Source organism: Gorilla gorilla, chromosome 10 (assembly GCF_029281585.2).
Source record: "Gorilla gorilla gorilla isolate KB3781 chromosome 10, NHGRI_mGorGor1-v2.1_pri, whole genome shotgun sequence".
In the NCBI taxonomy this organism is placed as follows: Eukaryota; Metazoa; Chordata; class Mammalia; order Primates; family Hominidae; genus Gorilla; species Gorilla gorilla.
The window spans coordinates 98,358,370-98,385,249 of NC_073234.2; the positions used below are offsets into that span (position 1 = coordinate 98,358,370).

Here is a 26,880-nt window from a genome sequence, read left to right on the forward strand (position 1 = left end):
GAGTGCAGAGGCTCCATCTCCTCTCACTGTAACCTCCGCCTTCTGCACTCAAGTGATTCTCCCACTCCAGCCTCCTGAGTAGCTGGGACAACAGGCATCTGCCACCATGCCCAGCTAATTTTTGTTTTTTGGTTTTTGTTTTGAGATGGAGTTTTGCTCTTGTTGCCAGGCTGGAGTGCAGTGGCGTGATCTCAGCTCATGCAACCTCCGCCTCCCCGGTTCAAGTGATTCTCCTGCCTCAGCATCCCGAGTAGCTGGGACTACAGGCATCCGCCACCAAACCTGGCTAATTTTTGTATTTTTAGTAGAGACAGGGTTTCACATGTTGCCCAGGCTGGTCCCAAACTCCTGGGTTCAAGTGATCCGCCCCCCTCAGCCTCCCAAAGTTCTGGGATTACAGGCATGAGCCAGTCCTGGAATGCTATTTTAAATACAACTAAAATAACCATGTACGTCTATGGTTTGCCTCTGGGTAAATAGATTTAGGTATAAAAGGTCTAGTTAAGAAGAGAACTTTTTTTTTTGAGTGCTCACAATGTATTATTGTACTGTACTTCTTAAATATATGTTACCTTATTTAATCTCTTAAGATTTAGCTACTGCTATCCCTATAACACAAAGATCATAATAGCTAGCATTTACTGAGCACTTACTCTGTAACATGCACTGTTTTAAGAGCTTTACGTGTGCTATCTTTGTTACAGTCTCATTGAGAGGTATGATATCATCCCTGTAAAGAATTGAATTTCTGGAGATTTTAAGTAACCTGCCCAAGTAGTCCTGCTTTTCTAGGGATCAACCTTCACGAGATAATCAAGCTCATGTCTGATTCCCAAGGCTGTATTCTTTCCTCTATGTGACTGCTTCTCTTTTTATAACATATCAATGCTTGTTTTAAAATAGAAATTACTTTAGATAATTTAATAATTTAGTATCATAGATAATCCCTCAACTCTTCCAAGCTCCATGTTGGGGTTTTCCATGGCATGACACTACATACCCCAATGTGAACACGAATACCATTTTGAGAAGCTGAGCAGGTCAACATATTTCTTCCAAAGCTTGCACTGTATTTATAGCAGTTGTTGTGCAAGGGATGATGTCAAATTAACTAAACTGCCATCCTATATACCCCTGAATTGCTTTGGTGAAAATTCTCTGATGATTGGGAGTGTCTGTTCAGTCCTTCTTGCATCTCAAAGATAAACCTGCCAAATCAGGTGACAATTAATCTGCACAATGTGATGAAGAGAATTCAGGAGGTTGATGTTTAGCGAGTCCTGTGCAGCTCACATCACACGTTTTTTCCTTCTAAGGTCAAGAGTGTCTTTGATGTTGACAGTGGTAATTTAGCTCTGAGCTGAACTACTGTTAAATTGTCTATATAGAGGCAAAGAAGTTGAGACTTTCTGTTCTACATCACCATGTCACCTCTGTACTCCATGTTTTCCTGTAAGTGGCCCACATTTTCTTGTGAAATTACACATTTTCTCTCACTGTCAGAAAGAAAGAGAATTTCATTTTGTAATAATGCCAAAACACATGTGTGTGCTTCCACCAGCACACTGTAATGCTGGGACTTGGGAATGGTCCAGTCCGGCGATACGCTTGTCGCTTGTATTTATACATACAGACTTGTTCTGCTGGTCATGTGCCAGGTTCTGGCCATTTGTGCGTGTTTTCCCCTTTCCACCTAGTTTAAAGGTTTCTGTAATCTTAATATGCACCACCGCTAGTCACTTCACACTCTAGAAGCGAAAGTGAATGAGTATTGCTTACTAAACATTGCTGTTTTCTATAGATCTTTCTTTATTTGTAAGTCACAGAAAATTATTGTTCGCAGAAGGTGACTCAAGAATCTTTAGCCTGGCAGGAAGTAGAAATCTGATAAAGTTTAGTTGTTACATAACCCTGTTTGGTCAAAAAATGTGTTTTGAGTTGATTGGTATCAAATTAACATTTGTAAGCTGCTGGTCCTTTTAACTAGTGTTAAATTAAGAAAAATTTTCCATTAAGCAGAATTTCTAAATAATTTTCTTAATTTGGATCTTCTAAAGAGAAATTTTAAGCCACCAGCACTTGGACTGACTAGATAGCCCTTTGCTTTGATGCCTGGCCAATTTTTCCTCCATCTGTGAGTCAGCGTAAGTATGCCTACTCTTTTTTCAAACCTCCCCTGACTCACTCGTGCAGAATAGAAGTCCTGCTTTCTGTTTTCTCCTTATGTACTTACTGTGCACATGTGTAACAAGAGGCCTTTTAAGTATAATCTTCAATTTGATAAGGGCCTACCTCTGGAGTTGGCATGATGTTACACCATGTGTAAGGGTAGGAATTACCCCAGTTTATCTTTTCCTATCCAGTGCTGCACACAATGCCAGGCATATAGTAGGTACTCTCTAAATACATGATAAGGAATGGGTGGATGCATGACTTTGTCTTTAAGCTATAAAGTTAGTTTTTAAATAACATAATGATTCCTGGTAGTGAACTTCTGGAACATGTCTACAATGTAATAGCATGAACTGTGAAGCCAGATAGTTTCTGTGTGAATCCCAGCTCTGCCAAATCAAGCTTCTGTACCTGGGCAAGGTACTTAACCTCTCTGTGCCTCGCTTTCTTCTTTTGTAAAACCAGGATTATAATAGTATTTTAGGGCTTTTTATGGGGATGTAATGTGACCATACATCTAAAGTACTTAGAATAGCGCCTGATGCATAGTAAGCTGCTCTATAGTATTTCTGTTCTTACTATATAACCTCCAAGAAAAAGTAGAATTGCAGTGTGCTGTGACAACAGGCCCCTGGAAAAATGTGTTTTGGTAAGTGGAAAAGATGAATGGAAACTTAATTATGCCTAGCAAATTCCCATGGTCTTCGGCTCTGAAAGGATATCTTTGTTAATGCTCTCTTTGTTAAGAGTGTCTTAGGGAATGGAAAGCTGAGATCACAGTAAGACCTCGCTGATGTTGCTAATGGAGCCTAGTGGTTTCATCTTGTGGGACATGGCAGTGTCATGGAGCCATCATTTGACTCATCTAATTGTGAATTATTGTGAGAGAGAAACAGGAATTAGGGTAACTGTAGACTTTTGTCCAAACCAGGAAGAGGGTGCTATTATAAATAAATTGAAACAGTGGGCATAGGCAGAGCAGTTTCAGGCAAACCAGAATTACTTAGAAGAACAATTTAGACTTTCAATACATATGTGGCCTAGTTCACTTAAGGACCTTTCTGAGATACACTACCTTTGATGTGCACTGTTACCTTGAAATTGCTTTTGGAAGATAAATGTGTAATTTATCCCTCCTCTGTTTAATTTCATTCATTAGTACAGAATGTGAACTACACAGTTGATTTTAGGTCTCACTGCTTTCCCCAGTCTTAGTGTCCACTGAGTGGGCCTGGGAAGAAGAGCTGATTCCTTTACCGCATGGTAGACTGGAAAGCAGTGGAAGCAAGAGAGAATGACATGAATTAAGAAGTTACTTTTTCTTTAATCTAAATGTTTAACCACCTCCCCTGAATTGAATTCCATTTTTGAATTGCAACCAGTCATGTTCAGTTAACCCAGATTTATAACTGAATTTATAACTGGATTTATAACTGAAAAAAAAAAAAAAACTTATTCAGATCAGTGGCTTTTCATGACTGTTTATCTTTACGGTGTCAGAACCGGACTAGAACTTAGGTTTCAGTTATTAAATCCGTCTTCAGTACACTGGTAAATCATCAGAGAATTTAGTGTCTAAATAAATTAAACCTCTATGTTCTTAATAGCTGAAGCTTCCTCATATATATAATATATATATAGTATATATATTGTGTATGTGTGTGTGTGTGTGTATATATATATAAAATTAGAGAATTATTTACATCTGGTTTTATCCTCTTACAAGAGCATTTGGATTTGAGAGCAGCAAGTGGCACCCTGCCAGTGACAAATGGAGGCACTGTGGTTGCCTTCCCATCATCCGCTACCTTTTATGGTGTCAAGGGATTTCTAGCTCTCCTTTGTGACCCAGCTGCAAAACAGCTGTTGTTTAGGCTCCTGCCTTTTCACTCTCACAAGACAGCTTTTCTTACCATCCCCACAGGGTTTAAACTTCTGCAGTACAAGTGTCAACTCCGTTTTGTGAGCTCAGGCCTCCCGTTTGGGAGCCAAACAGCATAGCACTTCCATGCTATCGCTAAGCAGTTTGGAAGGAATTATCCAGTGAATGCTTATAGTGCTGGTGATAACAAATGAGAAACACCCATTGTAGTTACAGCTGAATGGTTGGAGTCATGGCTAATAGCTAATATTTCAGGGTTTTCTAATTGCACTAATTCCCTAAATGGAGATCACACTGACCACTTTATCCATCTAAAGTAAAGTTTCCTATTGGAAACCAGTTTTTCATGAACTTTTGGTGTCATCTTGTGCATCATAGAATGCTAATAAAATTTGCGGGTTATTTTTTTTTTTTTTCCTTATGAGGAGGAGGTGTTACCAATTATGGCAATGGCATGAAGCTCTGAGTATCACTCAGGTCTCAAGATTTAGTCAGATTTACCACGGAAACTATGCCATCCATCATTTAGGCAACAACACTTCATAAGGAGAGTACGCATTTAAGAAAAGTGTTTTGAGTGTTTGCTTTTGCAAGATGTTTAGCATTCTTCGTGCATCTTTGACCACCTACTACGCATCTGGTCCTTGGATAAGTGTTGATTAAACAATTCTACTAAATTGGTTTACAATGAGCAAAAGAGATTACAAATGGTAATTAGAGTACATATGGTAAGTGTCACAACAAAAGTAGGAATCAAGTGTTGTTAGAGCACCCAGGAGGAAAAAGACTCAGCTTAAAGAATTCTGGGCAGGCTTAATTTGGTCATGGCCATAGTTGGCAAGTTATCTAAGACAAATATATTTTGGGGTTATTTCCTCTTCTAATTTTAAACTAAACTAACAAAAAAAAATACACATTAATTTTTATGCCCCCTTGTCATTTATGTTTTATGTTATTTTTAAAAAACCCTCATTGTGTCTCCTCTCCTTCTGCTGACACTGCTGCTCCTCTTTCCTTCACAGCCAGGTATGTTGGCAGTTGTCTGTAATTGTTCTATCCATTTCCTTACCCACCGCTCCCCAAATAACACCCACTTCTTCTGGCTTCCATACCTGTTAAACATACCTTCCTGCAGTTACCAGTGATCATGTTATGAAATCTAGTGGATGTTTTTCAGCATTAGACACAATCAACTACTGCTATTTTCTTGAGACCCTGTTTCACTTTACCGTCAACCTCTTGATTCAGCCTGGTAAACCACACCCTTGACATCTCAGCTATCTCAAAAGTAGGCCAATCTCAACAATTCTCAAAACTAAGCTTATAATCCTACCCACTAAACTTGGCTTTCTTCCATTATTTACTATCTTCTCTTCGGTTTTGGTCCAAAAACTTAGGGTCACACTTGCTACTCCATCTACCTCTTTGCATTATCTCTGTTCTATCCACATTATTCTGTCTGAATTTATACAAATAAATTTCTCTCATGTCAGTCCACTAATCTTCCTTTCATTGTCACCTCTCTACGTGCCTTCTGCTCCCATTCCACTCTCTTATCCTCAGTACCCTCAGAGTGATATTCATAAAACAGCGGCTAACATCTTAGTATGACTGATAAGCCAGGTATGCCCTGCTCTTGCCTGCATTTTCACTCTTTTGTATGGTTCACCTTCACTCCTCTCTGCCTCACTCAACCTGGGCTTCACACAGTGTTTTTGTTTTTCTGCCACAGATATTTTACCTTTGCTGTGCCTCTACTTAGAATACTTTTGTTTCTGCTTCAATTAGCTAATCATACAAATATTTTGATTTTTAGATCAAGCATCAATTCTTTGGAAACCTTCCTTGAGTACTTCCACTAAATCAGACCAACTGTTATAGGTCAAATGGCCATCGATTGTGTTTGTCATACTCTTAGCACCGGAAGTTTTTCGTGCTTCGTTAGGGCAGGAGTTGTGTCTGCTCCTAATCACCATTTTCATTCTAGGGCTCAACACAGCACTGGGCACATGGTAGGTGCCCAACAAATATTCATCGGAATGAAAGGAATCAATGAATACATTTAATGTATTGTGGAAATTTCATTGTTTTAATTAAAAGCAGACACTTTGATTGGTAATTCAGAGGTAAATTCTATGCATAATTCTAAAGTCTGAAAACAGCATATTTTAATATTTAAAATGATTTGCATAATTTAAAAATGAAATTTTAGGATATACTTGTATTTACCTGTAACTTTATTGTAAATTTAATTCAAACATAATTTCTACTTGCTTCACCTTAGCTTCCTTAGATGTTGTAATGAAATGTCTGAATACTGTTTTCATCAACTGAGATTATGGATGGATAACCCTTATGATAAGATGTTGGTTTTCCCTCTACTTTGAGCTTAGTGTCATGATACAATATAGCAACCTAAGTAATTTTCTCAGGTGGAGTTTAAGATGTGATTGTAACCTATCAAATTATCTCCACTGAAATGTTACTGCAGTATGTGTGGGTGACCCCTTTAAGTTAGAAGGGAAAATATACAAGTGAACAGATGTAGAAAGGAAATTAAAATGGTAACATTACAGGAAGTCTGAGTAAGCTAAACACCTTCATTTATGTAATATTCATAGAAGTCAACCATGTTGTGTTTATACCTTAAAATCTATCTTTTTTTACTCATAATGTCAAAGCTGTGTAGAAAGCAACAGTTCAGTTTGAATTATAAGAATCTCAGGTATTTAAATACATATTTATGAAAGGTGAGTTACTTATAATTTGAATGGTTATTTAAAATGGTCCTGTATGTTTACTTTTTATAATGCTTTTTATTATATTTTTTAATTGAAAACATGATTAAAATGTAAGTACGTAAGTTTTTTGCTGTTGCTTTTCCCATTTTCCCCCCTTGGCATTCTTGCAAGTCTTTTTCTTTTGCTTTCTTCTCATGGCAAGGTATCCGATTTCCAGTATTCTTATGTCTTGCCAATTCTTGGCCTATGGCACCCTATCTAGTCGGTGTTTCTGAATTTCTTCCACACTCTTTTATCCTAGCATCTCAATCACACAGAACTCTATCACTCCACTACATATGCACCTTCCTATCAACACTTGCTTTCATACAGTCTTTCCCATGTGAATAAATGATACCTGCATTCACCCATGTACAGCAAGTGAAAATTTGTGAAGTCAAACTAGATGGGCATAGTGGTGTGCACCTGTAGTCCAAGCGACTTGGGAAGCTGAGTCGGGAGGGTCACTTGAACCCTGGATTTTAAGGTTGCAGCGAGCTATAATCATGCCACTACACTCCAGCCTAGGCAACAGAGTGAGACTCCATCTATTAAAAAAAATTTTTTTTTTAATGTAGAGTCATCTTTGACTCTTCTTTTTCCATTATATCCACACCTGATCCACTGGCCACTTGTCTTTGAAAGAGATCCTGAATCTACTCATTTCTCATTACTTCCACTGCTGTCACTTTTGTTTAAGCTGTGGAGTATTAACCTTCTAAGAGGTCTCCCTACAGACAGTTTTCCACCCAAAATCTAGGGTGTTTTCTAAAATTCATAAGTGAGATCATATTGTGCCTCTATTTCAAATCCTCCATGATGTTCCTTCCTCTTCAAAAGACACTCCAGGGCTCAATACAGCAGCATATACACTAAAAGGGAAAGGACACAGAGATTTCATGGCTGTTGTACAAGGACGTCACATAAATTCATGAAGTGTTCCATATTTGCACAGTTCCCAGAGGCTGTTCAACCCTTTCTTGGTTAACACCTAAGAAAACAATATGAGTAAAAGCAACATGTGGCATTCAAATTGAAATGAATTTTCACTACCAAAAAAAAAAGAAGAAGAAAAGAAAAGAAAAGAAAAAAGACTAATTTCATGCTCCTTACAGAACCCACTAGGCCCTGCACAGTCTGGTCCCTCTTGTCATACTCCTGACTCACAATTTTTTATGGGATTTGCTCAACTGCTGCTGTGATGTTTTCCTTGATAGGCCCAAAGACTCCAAACATGTCAGATCTTTGCCTGCCCTGCCTACTCCCTTAGGTTACTCTTCAAATATCACTAAAGGCCTTCCTTTGTCACTTTATCACACATAACCCTCCCCCCTCCCCCCGCCCCAGTTGTGCATTGCTCTCTTCCGCATTATTTTTCACAAAGCACTGAAGACTGACAGTGTTACCTACTCATGTGTAAACTAAGGATTCCACCACTAAAATGTGAGCTGCACCAGGGAAGGAACTTTGTCTTGATTACCAAGGCCTGGAACCGAGCCTATCACATAGCAGGAACTTAATCCATTTTTATAGAGTGAAACATCACATCTCTGAAGCCTTCTCTTTCATTTCTCAGTACTTAGATGTACTGTGGTCTTGAGGTACTTAGCTTTGACCATTAGCGTAGTACATTTTTTTAACAGTCTACACTAGATGTCTTCTTCTCTTCTCATCAGTCTCAAAAGATCCAGTGACTAATCTTTTTATTCACCTTTGAAATCCCTACAGTAAAATGAGCCAATTATACAGATGGGGTAATTAAGAAAATGTTATTAGGTTATAAACTATAATTTACAGGCTGCTTATTTCATTTAGCACTGGATCTTGAAGAACTTTTGTGGTTTAGATAATTTTCTGCACAATCATTTTAGTAGAAACATTGTATTTCATTGAAATTATTTTTGGCTACTCAAGTTCATGCTAGTGGACATTGAGTTCGTATGAACAATATTATAATAAAAATGAATAGCAACTTCTTTGTATTTAAAGGTATTTTCTTAGGACAAATAGGTAGAAATAGAATCAGTTGGCTAGTGTGTCTGTGATTTAATGCTTTTCATATGTGTCAAATTTCCCCCAGGATGTTTTTGTTACATATTACCATATTTTAATAACGTGTCATATGAACACCTGTTTTTATGAACCCTCAGGAATATTGAATTCCCTCTTTATTTGGGAAATTTTTTGATAGATGAATAACATCTCCTGTATCAATTTGCATTTTAGGTAAACCGAATACATGTTTCTTTAGAAATTCTGACCATTATTTTTTGGTATTTGCAAACTATTCCTATGTGCCCTTTGCTCATGTAACATATCTGGCTCCCAGGCTGGAAAGGCAGCTGAGTGTGATGATCCACTTCTTTATCTTGGAGTGAAACTCAGTCTGTTGCAGTCTTTTATTCCCACTTGGTCAGCCATTTAACTTCAGCCAGTTTTGTGACCTCCTCCTTTCCCAGGGGTTAACCTAAAACTGGGAAGCATAATGGTGCTCACAAAACTAGGAGGGAGTCTGTCCTGGCCATCTGATCTGAGCTGACACCACCTTACAGCCTGATGGCTCTGCAGTGGCACTGAGGATGGGCTTCAGGGAAGCTTTGCTCAGGATGACAGTTCTGGCTCTGGAGTCCAGCCTTGTCCTGGGCATAATACCACGGAACCATTCCTCCCTTGTGAGGTCCCTTCGCCTATTCTGGATGTTGTCCTTGAACAGTGTGAAGCACTCACTTTGACCTCTAGCTGCCCTTGGTGTCACTTGATACAATTTTTCAATGAGCTTAGGTCCTATGACACTATAAGTATCTTTCAGCCAGCCTCTGCTTTAGGATGTTTAGGAAGAGAGGGCACAGAAGACCAGATATTTATAGAAAGTAGGACTTGGATGACAATTCAGGGAGGACAAACATTAATATCAGTTAACTGTTCAGCCAGATCATTTCTGTATCAGGTAGCTTTATTCTGTAATTTCTATTTATGATGTTGTAATGTTCTATAGCAGAATGTGGTGACTGTACTTAACATCAATGTATTGTATAGTTCAGAAGAGCTAGAAGAGAGGATTTGAAATGTTTTCAGCATGTAGAAATGATGAGTATTAATACTCAAGTTGATGGGCACCCCACCTCAACACACTCTGACTTGGTCATTATATGGAATATCACATGTAACAGAATGTCACATGTTACACATAAATATGTACAAATATTTGTATCCAAATTTTTTTTAAAAAATTTTAAACTATCAAATAATGTTCCTTTTATTTGTAAATGATGGTCATCACAAATTACTTTTTACACTCATTTAACTATAATGCATGGTTAAGCAACATATTTTTCAAACTACGCATAAGCTTTTGGAGCTGTTTTATCAGCTGCTTCCGTTTCATGTTTGTTATTGGTATAGAGATAACATTTGAATGTGAAATGAAAATGTGATTTGCATTGGTTGTGAAAAATAACAGACACTCACAATTGTAAGAAATTCCCAAAGAGTAAACACCAGACATATGGAAGTGGCTGCTAGAACACACTACTTAAGAGACTGTTCCTTCCCCAGACTTGAAGCAGCCTCTAAATAAAGAGTAGGGCCACTGAAATGAAGTTCTCTGGTTTGTTCTTGATTTTGTTCTAGTTGATATTCCCACTGATGCTGAAGGTATAGGTAATCACCAATTAAGATACAAATATTTGTTTCAGCATGTGAGCTAGTTCAGAAGAACTATTTTTATCATTTTAGAAACCTTAGCTGGTATGACATTTTCCAGATATGAAATGGAGAAGTTACTACTTTGTTCACCGCTCTGTAATTTACTAATAACATGTAAATAAGTAATTAAGTAGTAACTATAAACTATTAAGTTATATAAAGAAAATAGGGCCATACATGGTGGCTCACACTTGTAATCCCACCACTTTGGGAGGCCACGGCAGCTGGATCACTTGAGGCCAGGAGTTCGAGAATAGCCTGGCCAATATGGTGAAACCCCATGTCTACTAAAAAATACAAAAATTAGCTGGGTGTGGTGGTGCATGCTCTAGTGACAGCTTCTCTGGAGGCTGAGGCATGAGAATGGCTCGAACCCAGGAGACAGAGGTTGCAGTAAGCTGAGATTGCACTACTGCACTCCAGCCTGGGTGAGAGAGTGAAGCTCTTGGAATTCTGTCTCAAAAAAAAAAAAGAAAAGAAATCATAGTAGCCTATTTATATGTTGACTGGTTATTGTATTTATGGAATACTTGGATGGCTATAGAAGAAAAGGTAAAGATTTGTGTTAGTTTATAGAAAAAGATTAATGCACTATTTACATTAGGGGAAAAAAGTGTATATGTACGTATATTTATACATAAATGTATTGTATATTTATATTTATGTATAGTAGAAAAACATTATTTTCTCCTATTATACTCTCAACCTAAAACACTTCTGACACAAGTGTCAGTGTGGGAATTCCCCACAAACCAATCATCAAAGTTACCACAAACCAAGCTGTTGTCCAGCAGACACCAACAGGATGCCCTACTATTAAATTCTGACACTAAACAGAGTTAGTGCAGACCTCACAGGTTAAGGACTCAGTCTCACAAAACTGCTTCCCCACTTTAGGTGCCAATCCAAGTTGTAGGTTTCCAGGTTACACACAAACTTCTATACAACATGACTACAAATTGGAGGTTCCCATGACCCTCTTCCTGCGTCCAGTTTGCTAGTGTAACTCACAGAACCCAGGAAAACAGATGACTTACTATTGCCAAATTATTACAAAGGATATTTTAAAGGATACAATTGAACAGCCAGATAAAGAGATACACTTGGGGAGGTTTGGAAACATCCTCAGCATAGGAACTTCTGCCCTGCTGGAATTGAGGTGTGCCACCCTACTGGGGTATAGACATGTTCTTACTCACCAATGCAGAAGCTTTCCAAATCCTGTAATTCAGGGATATTTATGGAGGTTTCTTCATGTAGGCCTAATCAATTATTAACTCAGCCTCCATCCCTTCTCCTCTTCCCGGAGAATTGTGGGAAGGGGTGGAGCTGAAAATTCCAAGTTTCTAATCATGGCTTGATCTTCCTGGTGACCAGCCCCCATCCAGGAGCCTATCGAGATTTGCCTCCTAAGAACAAAAGACACTCCTGTTCAGAAATTTCAAAGAATTAGAAGCTATGTATCAGGAAACTAGGGTAAAAGACCAAATATTAGAGCAGAAGATTCTCCTAGTACCCCTATGGCTCAAGAAATTACAAGGATTTTAGAAGTTCTCTACCAGGAACTGGGGATGAAGACCAAAATACACATATTTCTTATTATAAATTGAAATATTAAAATTTACATCTTTAAATATACAAAAATATATATACGTATTTACATAAACACTCAAAGTCATAATGCAATGCAACAATGTAAGGTCTTGGTGCCTTCAGGTGTCATTTAGTAAAATATTTCAGAGTTGTGGTTATCAAGACACACTACAGAGTTGGGTAGTTGATGTAATAAATAATTTGTCACTAAAGATAAGGGACAAATATTTGAGTATAGTTTACTTTTTAAAAATAAAACAATTTAAGCTGAAGCCATAATAGTCTAATTATCTCATATTTAATATTCCTGCTTGCTCTAAGGGGAGTTTTAGAAATGATTGAAGGAGTGTGTGTGTGTGTGTGTGTGTGTGTGTGTGTGGAAATACGTATGTATTTTTATATTTGTGTATTTTGTGGTTAGATAAACCATTGATCAGTCATTGGGAGAGATGCTGCTTGCCTTGTACATCCACTCAGCTGCGCACCTGAGCTGAACAGTGGTAGTGGCATCCAGTTTAGCTAAGAAAACAAAATCAATTAGCTTTAATACTGATCCCATGATATAGACTAGGCTAAACAAATTTTACTGAATATTTCTCTTACATTTATATGTTTTATTGCTGCCAATCCGAGTGGACCTGACCAGGCACTCTCCTAATTGGAATGGTGTTTTTTTTTTTGTTCATGAGTTTAATAAATACTGGTTGTTTTTAATACTCAATACAGTCCATTTTTCTTCATTTCTGAACCAGTACATGTGTTCAGACATGCCAACCAGTAAACAAAATGAGGAATAATGCTTGTTTGTGCCGAATGCTGACATAATATAAAAGACACAAGGAAAAATCTGCTGAGAAATGACTTTTTCTTCACTTTAACTGCCAACCCTCTAGAACAGTAACAGTTGAAATAGTAAATTTGATTAAACATCATATTACCTCTTCTTCCTCATGCTTCCCTCCTACAAACCAGCAACCTTTATCCCTGGTTGGCTTATGAATTTGGTTGACTTTTAATTTTATTTACAGCAAGTCATCACTTAACGTAGTTGATAGATTATTGGATGCTGCAACTTTAATAAAGCAAAGGATGTACATACAGCAGGTCCTTGAAATAACATTGTTTTGTTTGATGTTGTGTTGTTATAATGCTGATGAGGAAAAAAAAATGATTTCATCATATGTCATTTCACTTGTAGTTGCTGTTTCCAAGAACCGATTGACCACATTAAGTGACGGCTTACTGTACTCTCCTGAGAACTGTCTTTTCCTCTTTATCATTTGGCACTTGGCTAAATAAATAGTGGTCAAAGCAGAAAGATGAGTTTTTGTGTGATGGTACAGTGTCTCCCCCTAGAAAGAATGTTGTCACCTTCAATGTGTTTATTTTGCATCTAGGAAAGCATGAGACTCATTGCATTTAAAAATTTGGTCCACTGAGCAACAAGAGGGTACTGTCCTTTGAGTTTTGCTGCATGTTTTTAAAATTTCATAATATTGTTTTGCCAATGGACTATACACAGAGATTTTACTACCCTGTTTACTGTGACATTGATAAAAGAGCCAGTTCCTTCTTTTCTGTTCTTAAAACTTAAATGGAAGCTTCTTTTTTAAATCTTTGCATATGACATTTGTATAGACAGTGCTTTACTGATGATAGCTTTCATTTTACATCTTTTTTCTTAAAGTATCATTTTTTGCAAATTCTTTGTATATTGCTTTCCAGTGATGATTTTGTCAGATGACCATGTGTTTTGGGGGCTGTGTATAAAACAAAATACATTATTTGTCATTTATAACTGCATTTTTTGCATACTATCGAATATATATATGTGTGTGTGTGTATACATATAAAGTAACAGTTAACATTTATTACAAACATATACATAGGTAGTATAATAGTTAATTTACATGTATCACATCAGATAAATCAGAAATCCTAGGAGATAGGTTTTGTTATCCTTTTTAAAAATTAAGACTATTTTAAAGTAGTTTTAGGTTATTAAAAATTGAGCAGAAAATACAGAGTGTTCCCATAAACCTCCTCACCTTCCCACAACCCCAGATACACAGTTTCCCCTATTATGATCAACTTACTCTGGTGTCGTAGATTTGTTACAGTTGATGAGTCTATAGTTTATACTGCAGTTCGCTCTTTTGTGTTGTGCGTTCTATGAATTTGGGCAAGTGCTTAATGGCATGTATCCACCATTACAGTATCAGATGAAATAGTTGCATTGTTCTAAAAATCACATGCTCTGCCTGTCCTCTTTTTTTTTTATTAAAGAAATTATAGTTACGAGTTGAAATAATTTTCCAAGGGTCACATAGCTAAACAAGTGTGGGAGCTGTTCTGCTTCCGTAGAATCTGTACTCCTAATTCATACATTAGGCTGCCTGATTTGTTACAGTTACTAAATCATTTAGAGAAACCTAACTGGTAAGATACTTGCTAATTCTTCTTATTTTTAACTTTTTCAAGTGTATGTGTAGGAAACATTCTGTCTGTGCTTTCCTTTGAAGTTAAAATGTGGGAAACATTGCAGGGAATTTAAAATTTTTAATTACTTCTATTTGACAAGACTTGTGATTTAACGAGGAGTTACTGAATAGAGTAGCATTACTAAATTGGTAGAAGAAATGAGGAAGTCAGTTGTCTGATCATTTGCTTATCACTAGCTATAGGTAGTAGAGACATTAGGTTATGTCCTAGCTACTAGAATAATGAGTTAATGAAGGATGTAGCAACAGTGAGTTTTTTGTTTTGTTTTGTTTTGTTTTGTTTTTAATGACGGAATGAACAAAAGGAGAGGGAGTATGGAGAAAAGAGTCAAAGCTGCGTACCGTGTAGCACAAGTTGTCCAACCCGCAGCCTGCAGACAGCATGTGGCCCAGGACAGCTTTGAATGCAACCCAACACAAATTCATAAGCTTTCTTAAAACATTGTGACAGTTATGCATGAACCTTTTTTTAAAAAAACTGATCAGCTATCATTAGTGTTAGTGTATTTTATGTCTGGCCCAAGACAATTCTTCTTCCAATGTGGCCCAGGGAAGCCAAAAGATTAGACACCCCTAGTGTAGCAAATTAGGTTAATTATATACCTCTAACTTTAGAAAACTGGTCTTCATAACAATAGTTTTAAAAATATACTCAAAGTAAGAAAAAAACATTGCCTGAAGTTTATGTGGGTAGAGAGTATATAAATTAGGAGCAGCCAGGTAAGGTCATTTGTCTTTACCATGGTCTGTGGCTTTGGACACCACCCAGTGCCTTCCTACCCTTCATAGTCACCATATATCTTCATCCCAGCCATGCCAAACAAGATAGAACTGCTCCAGGCAAGTGCTTATTAGGGTTGTTCTCCTATCTTGTGCCATCCCTCTGTGTTACAATGGAGGTAACTGTGGTTCAGAGGCAATAACTAGGTGAAGAATGTATACTTTTAGAATCTGTTTGGACTGTGGTATTCTTTAATGAAAAATCAATTTGTTGTATGTAAACATTCACCCCTGTTTTTTGCTTATTTTCCTTGTGCGTATGATGGTAATATTTACTTAAAACTACAACAAAGAAGGTGACCTAGCTTTAGATTAAATCCTGGATTAGCAGAATTTTAGTCCTGCGTGATTGCAGCAAGGATAAATAGCTGCTTGATTTTCACCAAATTGTGACTTCTTTTTTTCATAAATGGCCTGTAAATATTTGGCCTGTAAATGCCAAATATTGAGGCCAAGGATAAGCTGTAAAGGGTGCAAAGGATGGCTGTCTCATTTCGTTTAGCCTTGGCCTTAATCAGTCTAGAATGAGGTTACATAACAATTCTGTCACACTCTTCTTAGTACCCTTGGATTGTTTTAAGTACTTTTGGCATACATACATTATAAGAAGTATTATTATTTTCTAAAGGAGGAATGACTGTATAATTCAATATAATTTGATGAAATATAATGTTAGGTATTTTGAGATGCCTGTCATCTCAAAATTTAAAATGGCCACAGTTCTTTACAAGGAAAAAGAAGGAATGAAGAGGAAACAAATGAAAGGGAGAAAATAAAATAGAAAATGACAATAATGTTTCTTTAAAACTGTCTTGTCTTTCTGGTTTCTGTGAAACCTTTTTTGTTTTTCAACCTTGTCTCTTGCTTTCCTGGCCTGATCTTTTTGGTGGGCCATTCTCATCTTCTGTTATATATTCTTCATGCCTTCCAGGGTTCAGACCTCAGTGTTCTCTCTCAACACTTTTTCCTTGATCATCCTCACATAGATAAAAACAAAAATTTTTTTTTCCTTTCCTATGATGATTACCAAGTAGACATTTGGCTACTTCAGTTAGGCCCAGGCAGTGAAGAATCCCTCATGATCTGTTGCTGAATCATCCATTTTCTCTGTTTTTCAAGGGTCGTAAGAGTGAGGCTGAAAAGCTCTTCTTGAAGGCTATTGAGCTGGATCCCACCAAAGGAAACTGTTACATGCATTATGGTGAGTGGTTGATAGTTTTTTTTCCATGTCCCCCACATTTACTATTAATGTTGATATGAGATCTAGGCTTTGCTGGCAAAGAACATTTTAAGAGGAGATGGACTTTGTTATTGCAAATTTAGCCTCATGCTATATTCCTACCTTCTCATTCAAAACAGTCCTATTAAAGGGGCTGTGCATTATATTTTCCTTTAGTAATTTTAATAGAATTTTAACAGGGATGGCATTACACAGTTGTTTTTTTCAAGTTCAGTGTGGAGTTTAAATGAGATCTCATCAGGAAAGCATCTAGCTCCTTGCCTTATGCATACTTTATAATAAAACATTTGCTTCTTTTCATTCCAAATGATAACGTATTGCTCATTGAGCATGTCATTTTGAAGTTTTAGAAGTTTACATTTTGGCCTCAAAAGTCTTGCTTTCTGGAAGATATAGATGTACACTAGCCTGTAAATGCCAAATACTGAGGCCAAGGATAAGCTGTAAAGGGTGCAAAGGATGGCTGTCTCATTTCGTTTAGCCTTGGCCGTAATCAGTCTAGAATGAGGTTACATAACAACTCTGTCACACTCTGCTCTGTCATTAGTAGTGAGTCATGTGTTTAGTGAGGCAAAGTATATAGCTGGTTTGATACTGTGTAAGATGTGCTTATTTCTACCAGATTTGCAGTTGGAATTTCTTTTAGGGAGCCAAAAAGCATTTACTTTGGCTGATCCCTTGGGGGGAAAAAGTGGTTTTTTGATCACTGTTGGCTTTGATGTATTAATGACTATCAAGTAGTAAACTTAAAAGTGGACAGAAATTAAATATAAGGAAATAAAACCAATATACTAGTAGAATATTTAATTCCTTCTCCCAGTTTCCAGCTAGTAAAAATAAATCAGTGACAGGCTGCAAGTGTAGAAGAATGGAAATAATAAAATAATGGAGATACTCAAATAACCACAAATCCATTTTTTACTTTATGTTATTGTGTGTCTATGTTTACAAACCTAGGGTTGCAGTGCATTATCTTCCCAGCATTAATGCAGGATGGTACAACTCCTGATTTTGTTTCACAATGCAGCTGTAATGCCATGTTAAAATAGTAGTCAACTAATTTAAGTTTGCTGCAGAATTTATTTTTATTTTTATAGGTTTTCCTATATGAAGTACTTCAGGGATTTTCTCATGCCTAGTATTTTTGGGTACTTCAACTGTCCATGAATGTTGTTCCATGGTGATTTTCCCTGAGTGCTAAAAGGCTGCCTGTCATTGCATGTTATAAAATAGGATTTTTTTTTTCCACTATCTGCTGTCTGCATTTCATTTGCCTCATACTAATTCTACTTACTGCATCTTCTAAACTTGTTTCCTATAATATTATAGAGAATATTATATATATATATATATGTTTTTCACAATCCATTTCTTTAAACAGTATAATTGCTCCTTTTGAACTGCAATTTCACTATTTTATTAATTTTAAAAGTTGGCCCCCTTATTAATCTGGTTATATCCATCTTCTACTTATAAAAAAAAGTATTGTGAGTTTTACATTACATCATACTCCTAAAATATTTTTTTCCAGTGGTGATAGTAGCAGGTATTTCTCCCGTGAAAAATTTTGGGATTTAAACAGAAAGTTCTACAAAAAAATTTTTTTTTTAATTTTTTGAGATGGAATTTCACTCTTGCTGCCCAGGCTGGTGTGCAATGGCACGATCTCGGCTCACTGCAACCTCCACCTCCTAGGTTCAAGCGATTTTCCTGCCTCAGCCTCCCAAGTAGCTGGGATTACAGGCGCCCATCACCATGCCCAGCTAATCTTTTATTTTTTATTTTTTTTTATTTTTAGTAGAGATAGGGTTTCACCATGTTGGCCAGGCTGGTCTCAAACTCCTGACCTCAGGTGCTCCACCTGCTTTGGCCTCCCAAATTGATGGGGTTAGAGGCGTGAGCCACTGCGCCCAGCCTACAAACTTTTTATTTTGTATGGTATTTGGAAAGCAGTGATAACAAATGTCTTTAAATGCATGTGTAAAAACCGATTCTTCTTAGAACCCTTGGATTGTTTTAAGTATTTTGGCATACATACATTATAAGAAGTATTTTATTTTCTAAAGGAGGAATGACTGTATAATTAAATATAATTTTATGAAACATAATGTTAGGTATTTTATGAAATTTCATAAGTTTCAATATTTTCTCCTACTTTGGAGTTGGTAATAGAAAGAACTCAAAATGAGGTTCCAAAAAGGAGTAGTAGTTAGGGCAAAATAATCTACAAACAGATGAGAAGGCCATAATTGAGTGCGTGAGATTCTTTGCTCACTGTGCTCAGATTATAAAACATGAAAATTTAAGAGAATCTTAATGATTTTCTTTTAGAGGGATCTATTTCAAAGGATTGAATTTTAGAACTGGAACTGTAAAGTTCTGTTAAAATTATGTAATATAACCTGTCTGTTGAACAAATAAGATTGAAGCCTAGAGAAATGAAGTTGACTTGCTCAGGTTAATCACAGGTAAGTTCAGGATTCCTTGATTACTGTCATGCTTTTTCTTCCATAAAATATATTCTGAGTTCGGACACGGCGGCTCACGCCTGCAATCCCAGCACTTTGGGAGGCCGAGGCGGGCAGATCACTAGGTCAGGAGTTTGAGACCAGCCTGACCAACATGGAGAAACCCCGTCTCTACTAAAAATACAAAAATTAGCTAGGCGTGGTGGTGCATGCCTGTAATCCCAGCTACTCAGGAGGCTGAGGCAGGAGAATCATTTGAACCCGGGAGGCAGAAGTTGCAGTGAGCCAAGATCGCACCACTGCACTCCAGCCTGGGTGAGAGAGCAAGACTCTTGTCTCAAAAAAAATAAATAAATAAACAAAAAAACCATATAAATATATATATACACATATATATGTGTGTGTGTGTATATATATATGTATGCGTATATATATATGTATGTGTATATATATATGTGTGTGTGTATATATATATGTGTGTGTGTATATATATATATGTATATATATCCTGGTTTGGGGTTTTTGTGGTTTTATTTTTGGGGGTTTGCTTTTTTTTCCCCCAAAATATTGGCAAATAGAGACATAGGTAGATATTTTCAATCAGTAGGCCCTGCTGTGCACAGTTTTAGAACTCAAATTCATGTCATGACTTAGCTTAAAGTTCATAGAGAATGTTTTTTGATAATTTTAATATTTATACAGTGTATCTACTAGGTGCAACCACACTGTTCTGTGTTCAGAAAGTAATACTGTATAGGAAATAAACAGGACGTCATCTTTAGAAGGTGATGAGGTAGGAAGTTGGATACTCCTTGAAACAAGGTAGTCAGATAAAGCATCTTTGAGAATGTGATATTTGAAATCTCTATGTTAATCCAACTATTAAAGGGCTACGTTCATACAGAAGAAAGAGAAAGTTCAAAGGTCCAAGACAATATTAAGCTTGTGTTCACAGCAGAGAAAAAAAAAACCTAATGTGACTGGATCAGATTGAACTAGGTAGGAAAATGGGAGGAAGGGAGGCCACAGAGGAACCAGAAGTAGAGCCCACAGGGACTTGGAGACTGAGATAAGGAGTTTTGCATTGTATTCTGAGTGTACCGGAAGGGACCATGTGGAGAAGACAGGACTAGAGAAAGGTCAGAATAGAACAAGAGAAACTCTGTAGGTAGTTGTTGCAATGTTTTCATCAAGAGATGATGGTGGTTTGGACTTGGAAGTAGTTGTGGGAATGTAAATATTTATACTGAAATTGTTTGTTTACTTCCTTTAGAAGATTCTAACATAAGAGTAGGGATGGTGTGTTTTCCATGTTTGTATCATCAATATATCTACTATATTGCTGTTTACACAGTAATGTGCAATGTATATTGAGCTCAGTTAGGAATATCCTCCATTCTAGAATTGGATCTGGATTACAAAATTGCCTGAAAGGATGTTCTATTTGAATTTTTATTTCTTGTTTAAGAAAATACATACTATGATTCTCGTATCAGTTCCTTGCCAACTTGCTGGTTATAGATATTCTTAGATTGTTATGCCAACAGATTGAATGAATAATAACACTTCCTCAGCTTAAAAATAAATGTTTAAATGAAATATATGTGTTTTGAGTCTTTTTAAAATGCTTTTGCAAATGCCAATGAAAGTGCCAGAGTGAGTGAGTTTTGTATGGGAAATCCACTCTCTTGTGTGATTTTGTGCTTCTGATTTGCTTGTTAGTGAACTTCCAAGTGACTTGGAAAATACCATCCAGTTGGGATTAGACAGGAGGAATTATATTAATTTATATTTGCAGCAATGGTGATTAGAAGGCAATATTTTAAAATGCTATCAGTTACTTGTATTTTTGTATCCACTAGTTTTGTTCGGGGGAAGAGATTGCATTGCATATTGCCTTTTTTTTATTTTTTTCAGATTGGCTTGCAAGAAAGAAAGCAAGCTAGGCAGGTTTATACAGTTAGTTCAGTCAGTTGGTTAAAGGTTGTGCTGTGTGGTACCTATAGTCTCTGGGATTCAGATTTCTCATCTGTAAAGTGAAAGATTGACATGGACTCCAAAAATGTTTTCTAGTACTCCGATTTCTTGTTGTTTGTAACATATTCCCAATTTCTCACAGCTCTTTTATCAAAATTTTAAGGAATGAGTAGAAAATAGGTTTCAAGCTATGGTATAAGTAATAATACAACATTGTGTATTTGTATGTTGTCAAGTATTCCATGTCCATGTGAAGCAAATAATATAAAGTCTTTATTGAATTCAGTTTATAAATCTCAAAGGTGAGGATTTGGTGCCTTGGTGTCTCATGTGGGCCTGTAATTCAAGGGATTCTCTGTGAATTCCCCTGTACTCTCCAAAAGAATGAAGGTCGAGACGAGAAGTCTCTTTAAAAATTACTAGAAAAACCATTGTTTCAGATAGAATACATTATAAACCTTTAGTGTAGGTGCATAGTAGTAAATTTGGTGTCAATTGAAACAATTTAAATCAATGAACATTTGTTATGAAGTACCTACTGTATATAAATTTTGGCACATGGGGAATTCATGAAATATTGAGGACTAATGTGTGAAAAGTTAGAAGGGAGGAGATTGTAATGCTACTGAAGAAAAGTACTCTTATATACAACTTGAACAGTTTCTTCTTTTCCTGTCTTCCTATTAACAGTGAGTTTCTAAAAAGCTATGGCCCCATTATATTTGTTATTGATAATGCTGACATAATTCATTTCCAAGGGTTCAGCTGTGTAGTGATGAGTCCTAAGCCTCTTACTTTTAGCCTCCTGCTCAGTATTTATCCAGCACTATGCTAGATATAGGGACACAGTAGAGAATAAGACCAGCTCTAGCAAATCTTACAAACTGGGAAGGAGACACAAATTGTAAAAATGATAGTTTAATTAGTTTAAAAAATCCATCTTTCTTGCTTGTGAGCTCATAGAAAAGTATAGATTTTTTAAAATTATAATTATCTGTATTATTATTATTTGGCTCTATTATCAGTTTTAGAATGCTACTACTATACATTTATTAAGCACTTTGCCATCTGTCTTATGTTTTCTTGTCCCCGAGTCTTTTTTTTTTTTTTCTTCATCATCCAACCCCTGTGAGGTAGGAATAGATCCTAATTACATTTGACTGAGAAAATGGAAGTTCAGAATTTTTAAGTGACTTCCTATTTCAGAAATGTTCAATGTATTTAGTGGAGGAAGAACTTGAAAAGCCCAGCTCTTTCAACTTTTAAATCTGGAACTTTCTACTGTTATTATTATACTCTGTTTTTCTCTAGGATGGTGTCCTAGTCCATTTTGTGTTGCTATAACAGAATACCTGAGACTGGGTAATTTATAAAGAAAAGAGGTTTATTTATGTCTGCAGGCTGGAAAATTCAAGGGCATTGCCTTTGCTTCTGGTGAGGGCTTTTTTCTACCTCATAACTTGGTGGAAGAAGGTCAAAGGGGAACAAGAGACATAAGAAGAGAGAGAACCCAAGGGGCATCCAGGCTTTATAAGAACTCACTCTCATGGGAACTAATCCATAGTCATAAGAACTAATCCAGTCTCACCAGAGAACTCACTACCACTATAAGGGCACCAAGCCATTCAGGAGGGGTCCACCCTCATGACCCAGACACCTTCCTATAGGCCCCACCTACCATCATCACCATATTGAGGATCAAATTTCAACATGAGCTTTGGTAGGAACAGGCAAACCATATCCAAACCATAGCAGATAGTTCATATATTATTTGTTGCACTTTTAAAAGTAGGCTCTGGAGGACAGTGTTAAAATAATAGGTTTGGTCTTTCAACACTGAGCACTGAAAGTAGAGGCTTGAAATATGTAATGAGTTGAATTGGTGAGTGGCCTGTATTATTTTTTATTATTCATAACTAAAGCTACTTAGAAGATGGTAATGGACTGAGGCTATGTTTTATCCTTTCATTTTTAGTCACTTTAAAAACAGCAAGAGGAATTTTTTAATTACATAATGAACCAAATAACAATATTGCCTTAATTAAAAATGAAAATAGATTTTGAGTCTTTGCAAAATTACATTGAGATTACAATTACGTTTAATACTTAAGACCAAACCATCTTTTTTTAAAAAATCAATGTTTAATGTCCCTTTAATGCTCTAAGAAGAGCATCAGCAATACACAGATATGTAATTAGATTAAGGTTTTCCTAAAGGTTGTTCCAAACTATTTCATTTCTCACTTGTGATTTTTTTATTCTAAATCCTCATTATTAAAATGTATCTAATAAATTAATACAATTTAATCTTCATACCTTCGTGTATTTTACATAAGATACTTTCCAAAGGCTTTTATAATTGAAACTTTCCCATAACTAAAATGGGAACAGGAAATGGTTTTAGCTTAAAAGCAAAGAATTAAGGAAAAATTAAAGCACTAATATGTTTCTGAAAAGTAATATGATAAAAAGACAAACAATAAACCGTTAAAGAATAATTTCTTTAAAGGCAAAAAATAAAAGATCAATCTACTTGAGAGATGAGAAACTATACAACTACAAGGAAAATAGAATATAAAGAACAAGGGATAGGAACAAATGATACAACCGGTTTTAAAAGTTAGGTAACCATCATTCTCAGCAAACTATCGCAAGGACAAAAAACCAAACACCACATGTTCTCACTCATAGGTGGGAATTGAACAATGAGAACACATGGACACAGGAAGGGGAACATCACACACCGGGACCTGCTGTGGGGTGGGGGGAGGGGGGAGGGATAGCATTAGGAGATATACCTAATGTTAAATGACGAGTTAGTGGGTGCAGCACACCAACATGGCACATGTATACGTATGTAACTAACCTGCACGTTGTGCACATGTACCCTAAAACTTAAAGTATAATAAATATATATATATATACTCAAAAAAAAGGTAAACATACAATCTCATTGGAAATCAAGGGAATTAAAATATAAATTATAATGAATTCCCTCAAGCTGCTCTAACACATATTCTCAATAATTCTCTCTTGATAATATATCTTAAGGAAATAAAGTTTTTTTAATGTTTAAGATTATCAGCAAAGATAGTAATTGAGCCTTGACTTCGCTGTTTGTTACAGGTAAAATGGGAAAGCATATATCTGAAATATCTGATCTAAATATCTGAAAAAGGGAGATAGCTCAATCAAGTGGGATTATTTCCATTTGATGAAATCTTATAAATCCTAAATTAAGGTTATGAAAGATACATAATGAGACAACTGCCTATGTTATTATGTTAGGTGAAAAAAATAAAAATTATACATGGAGTGTGAATAAATTCTACAAAATAACTGTGTCATTAGAAAGCAAAACAAACTTTTTAAAATATCAGAATGTTTAGAATGGATGTATTAGCTTTTTAGACATGCACCCTTTTGTTTTCCTTTGTTCGGAAGGCTTAATGTTTTCTATTTTAAATTTTCTATAATGAGCATGTTACTTTTATGAAGGACAAATACTTTAATAAAATATGAAAGAACAAGCACCTTGGTTTTTTTTTTTTTTTTTTTTTTTTTTTTTTTTTTTTTGAGATGGAGTCTCACTCTTGTTGCATAGGCTGGAGTGCAGTGGCGCGATCTCAGCTCTCTGCAACCTCTGCCCCCCGGGTTCAAGCGATTCTCCAGCCTCAGCTTCCCGAATAGCCGGTATTATAGGCACCCGCCACCATGCCCGGCTAATTTTTGTATTTTTAGTAGAGACAAGGTTTTGCCATGTTTGGCCAGGCTGTACTCAAACTCCTGACCTCAGGTGATCCACCTGCCTTGGCCTCCCAAAGTGCTAGGATTACAGGCGTAAGCCACCACGCCTGGACAAGAACAAGCATCTTAATCTATTGTTCAAGTAGATAGCAGGATAATTATGGTAACCAACCAATTATCCAAAATTATTGAATAGAACTCAACATGTAAACTTTTAAGACATAAAACTTAAGTAAGAAAGGAATAAAGTAGAGAAAGACTACTTGCATGGAGTCTATTAAATATAATATTTCCATTATGAAATATTCAAATATGATATTTGATGAATATATTATATATTTGACAAATATATATAATATATTTGATGAATTCATAATATAATAGTACATTTACTGAGTACTTTTGTGGCCTGAGAAATTCACATATAGCATCTCATTTAATTCCCACAGCGAGATGGGGAGGGTACATGATTGTGTTTATTTTACAGGTGAGGAGAGTGATGTCATCAAGCAGTGACTTTGGAGTTTATTACCCAAGGTTTCAATGCCAGTTAATAGTAGATAAATTCTTTACAGGGCCATTTGTGCTATACTGCAATGTTATCATCTCTTATGTCAACGTATAGAATTATAAGACCATGCTAAGATGGTATGATGACATTCTATGGTGATGTCATTTCTCACCCACAAAGTTTTATTATAGCTCTTCCAAAAAACGAGAAAGAAATGAAACTGTGTTGTAAAGTATACTATAGGATTGCAAAATGCTTCACAATATTAGGATGATTAAATCAATTCAAGTAATATGGTGTGTCCTTACTCCAGAGTTATGAAAATTTGCAGAAAATAAAGAGCTTGGCATCATACTGGGCACATATGTGCTCATTAATGCTAGTGCTGTTATTACTGAAGCTCAGTGTTTAACAATTACATTCCTGACCAAGCACTGGGCACTTTTCTGCATATTTTTGTCAGTTCCTGAGTCCTGTGCAGAAATAACATTACCCCTATTTTACAGATATAAGATTTAAGGTTCCAATAGTTTAAGTGGCACATTGAAGTCCCTATGACTAGTAAGTTGGCAGAGCAAGAATTTGAGCCTCTTTTGACACCCCAGCTCACAATATCCTTGTTCTTTCAAAGATATGCTCTTACTAAATGTGAGCCTTGTGGGTCCCCAGTGGTGACACGGACCCAGAGCCAGATTGCTGTTATTATGGAGGACTGCTGGTGAAGAAATCCAGGGAGCTCCGATCATTGTGTTCTTGAAGGCCCCAGGGAGGAAGGGCAGCTTGAGAACCAGAAAGGAGCTCATGAAGAAGTTAGTAAAAAGAAAAGGGGGAGACAAGGCACCAGACCTCACCCTACATGGTGTTATTTACACTATCTCACTTGTTCCTTCTAATAACTCAGTGAGATTATACAGATGTGAAAAGTGAAGAAACTGTAACTCGAAACCAAAGAATCAAGACAATAACCAGAGTGGCCTTGCTGCAGGGGTTCCAGCCCTGACCACAGTGCTTCACCTAGGAAGGCTGGTCAGTCAACTTTTTTTCTGTCCTTTTCTTTTTTTTATTTTTATTTTTTTCTTTTGAGACGGAGTCTCGCTCGGTCGCCCAGGCTGGAGCGCAGTGGCACTATCTCTGCTCACGCAAGCGCTGCCTCCCGGGTTCATGCCATTCTCCTGCCTCAGTCTCCTGAGTAGCTGGGACTACAGGTGCCCGCCACCATGCCCAGCTAATTTTTTTGTAATTTAGTAGAGACAGGGGTTCACCGTGTTAGCCAGGATGGTCTCGATCTCTTGACCTCGTGATCCGCCTGCCTCAGCCTCCCAAAGTGCTGGGATTACAGGCATGAGCCACCGCACCATGTCAATCAACATTTTTCAATACAAAAATGAATAAAGAAGGGTAGACTGGCCTTTGGTTAGTTTTCAACTTCCCTTTTCTCATCTGTGCCCCCTTTTTTTGTGTATGGAAATAGAATCCACTTTAAAAAAAAGTATTTATAACTAGGTCATGCTTTGCTAAGGCGAC

The 26,880-nt window shown here is 36.6% G+C and overlaps 1 protein-coding gene across 2 annotated transcripts in view; it reads left to right on the plus strand.

The window, feature by feature from the left end:
* Window positions 1–26,880, plus strand: part of TMTC2 (transmembrane O-mannosyltransferase targeting cadherins 2) — a 446,120-nt gene that overhangs the window by 325,356 nt on the left and 93,884 nt on the right. For both annotated transcript variants that reach the window (XM_019039349.4, XM_063694185.1), the window contains one exon: window positions 16,533–16,614. In XM_019039349.4, the coding sequence (XP_018894894.1) occupies window positions 16,533–16,614 (82 nt within the window). The remainder of the gene's footprint in view (window positions 1–16,532; window positions 16,615–26,880) is intronic.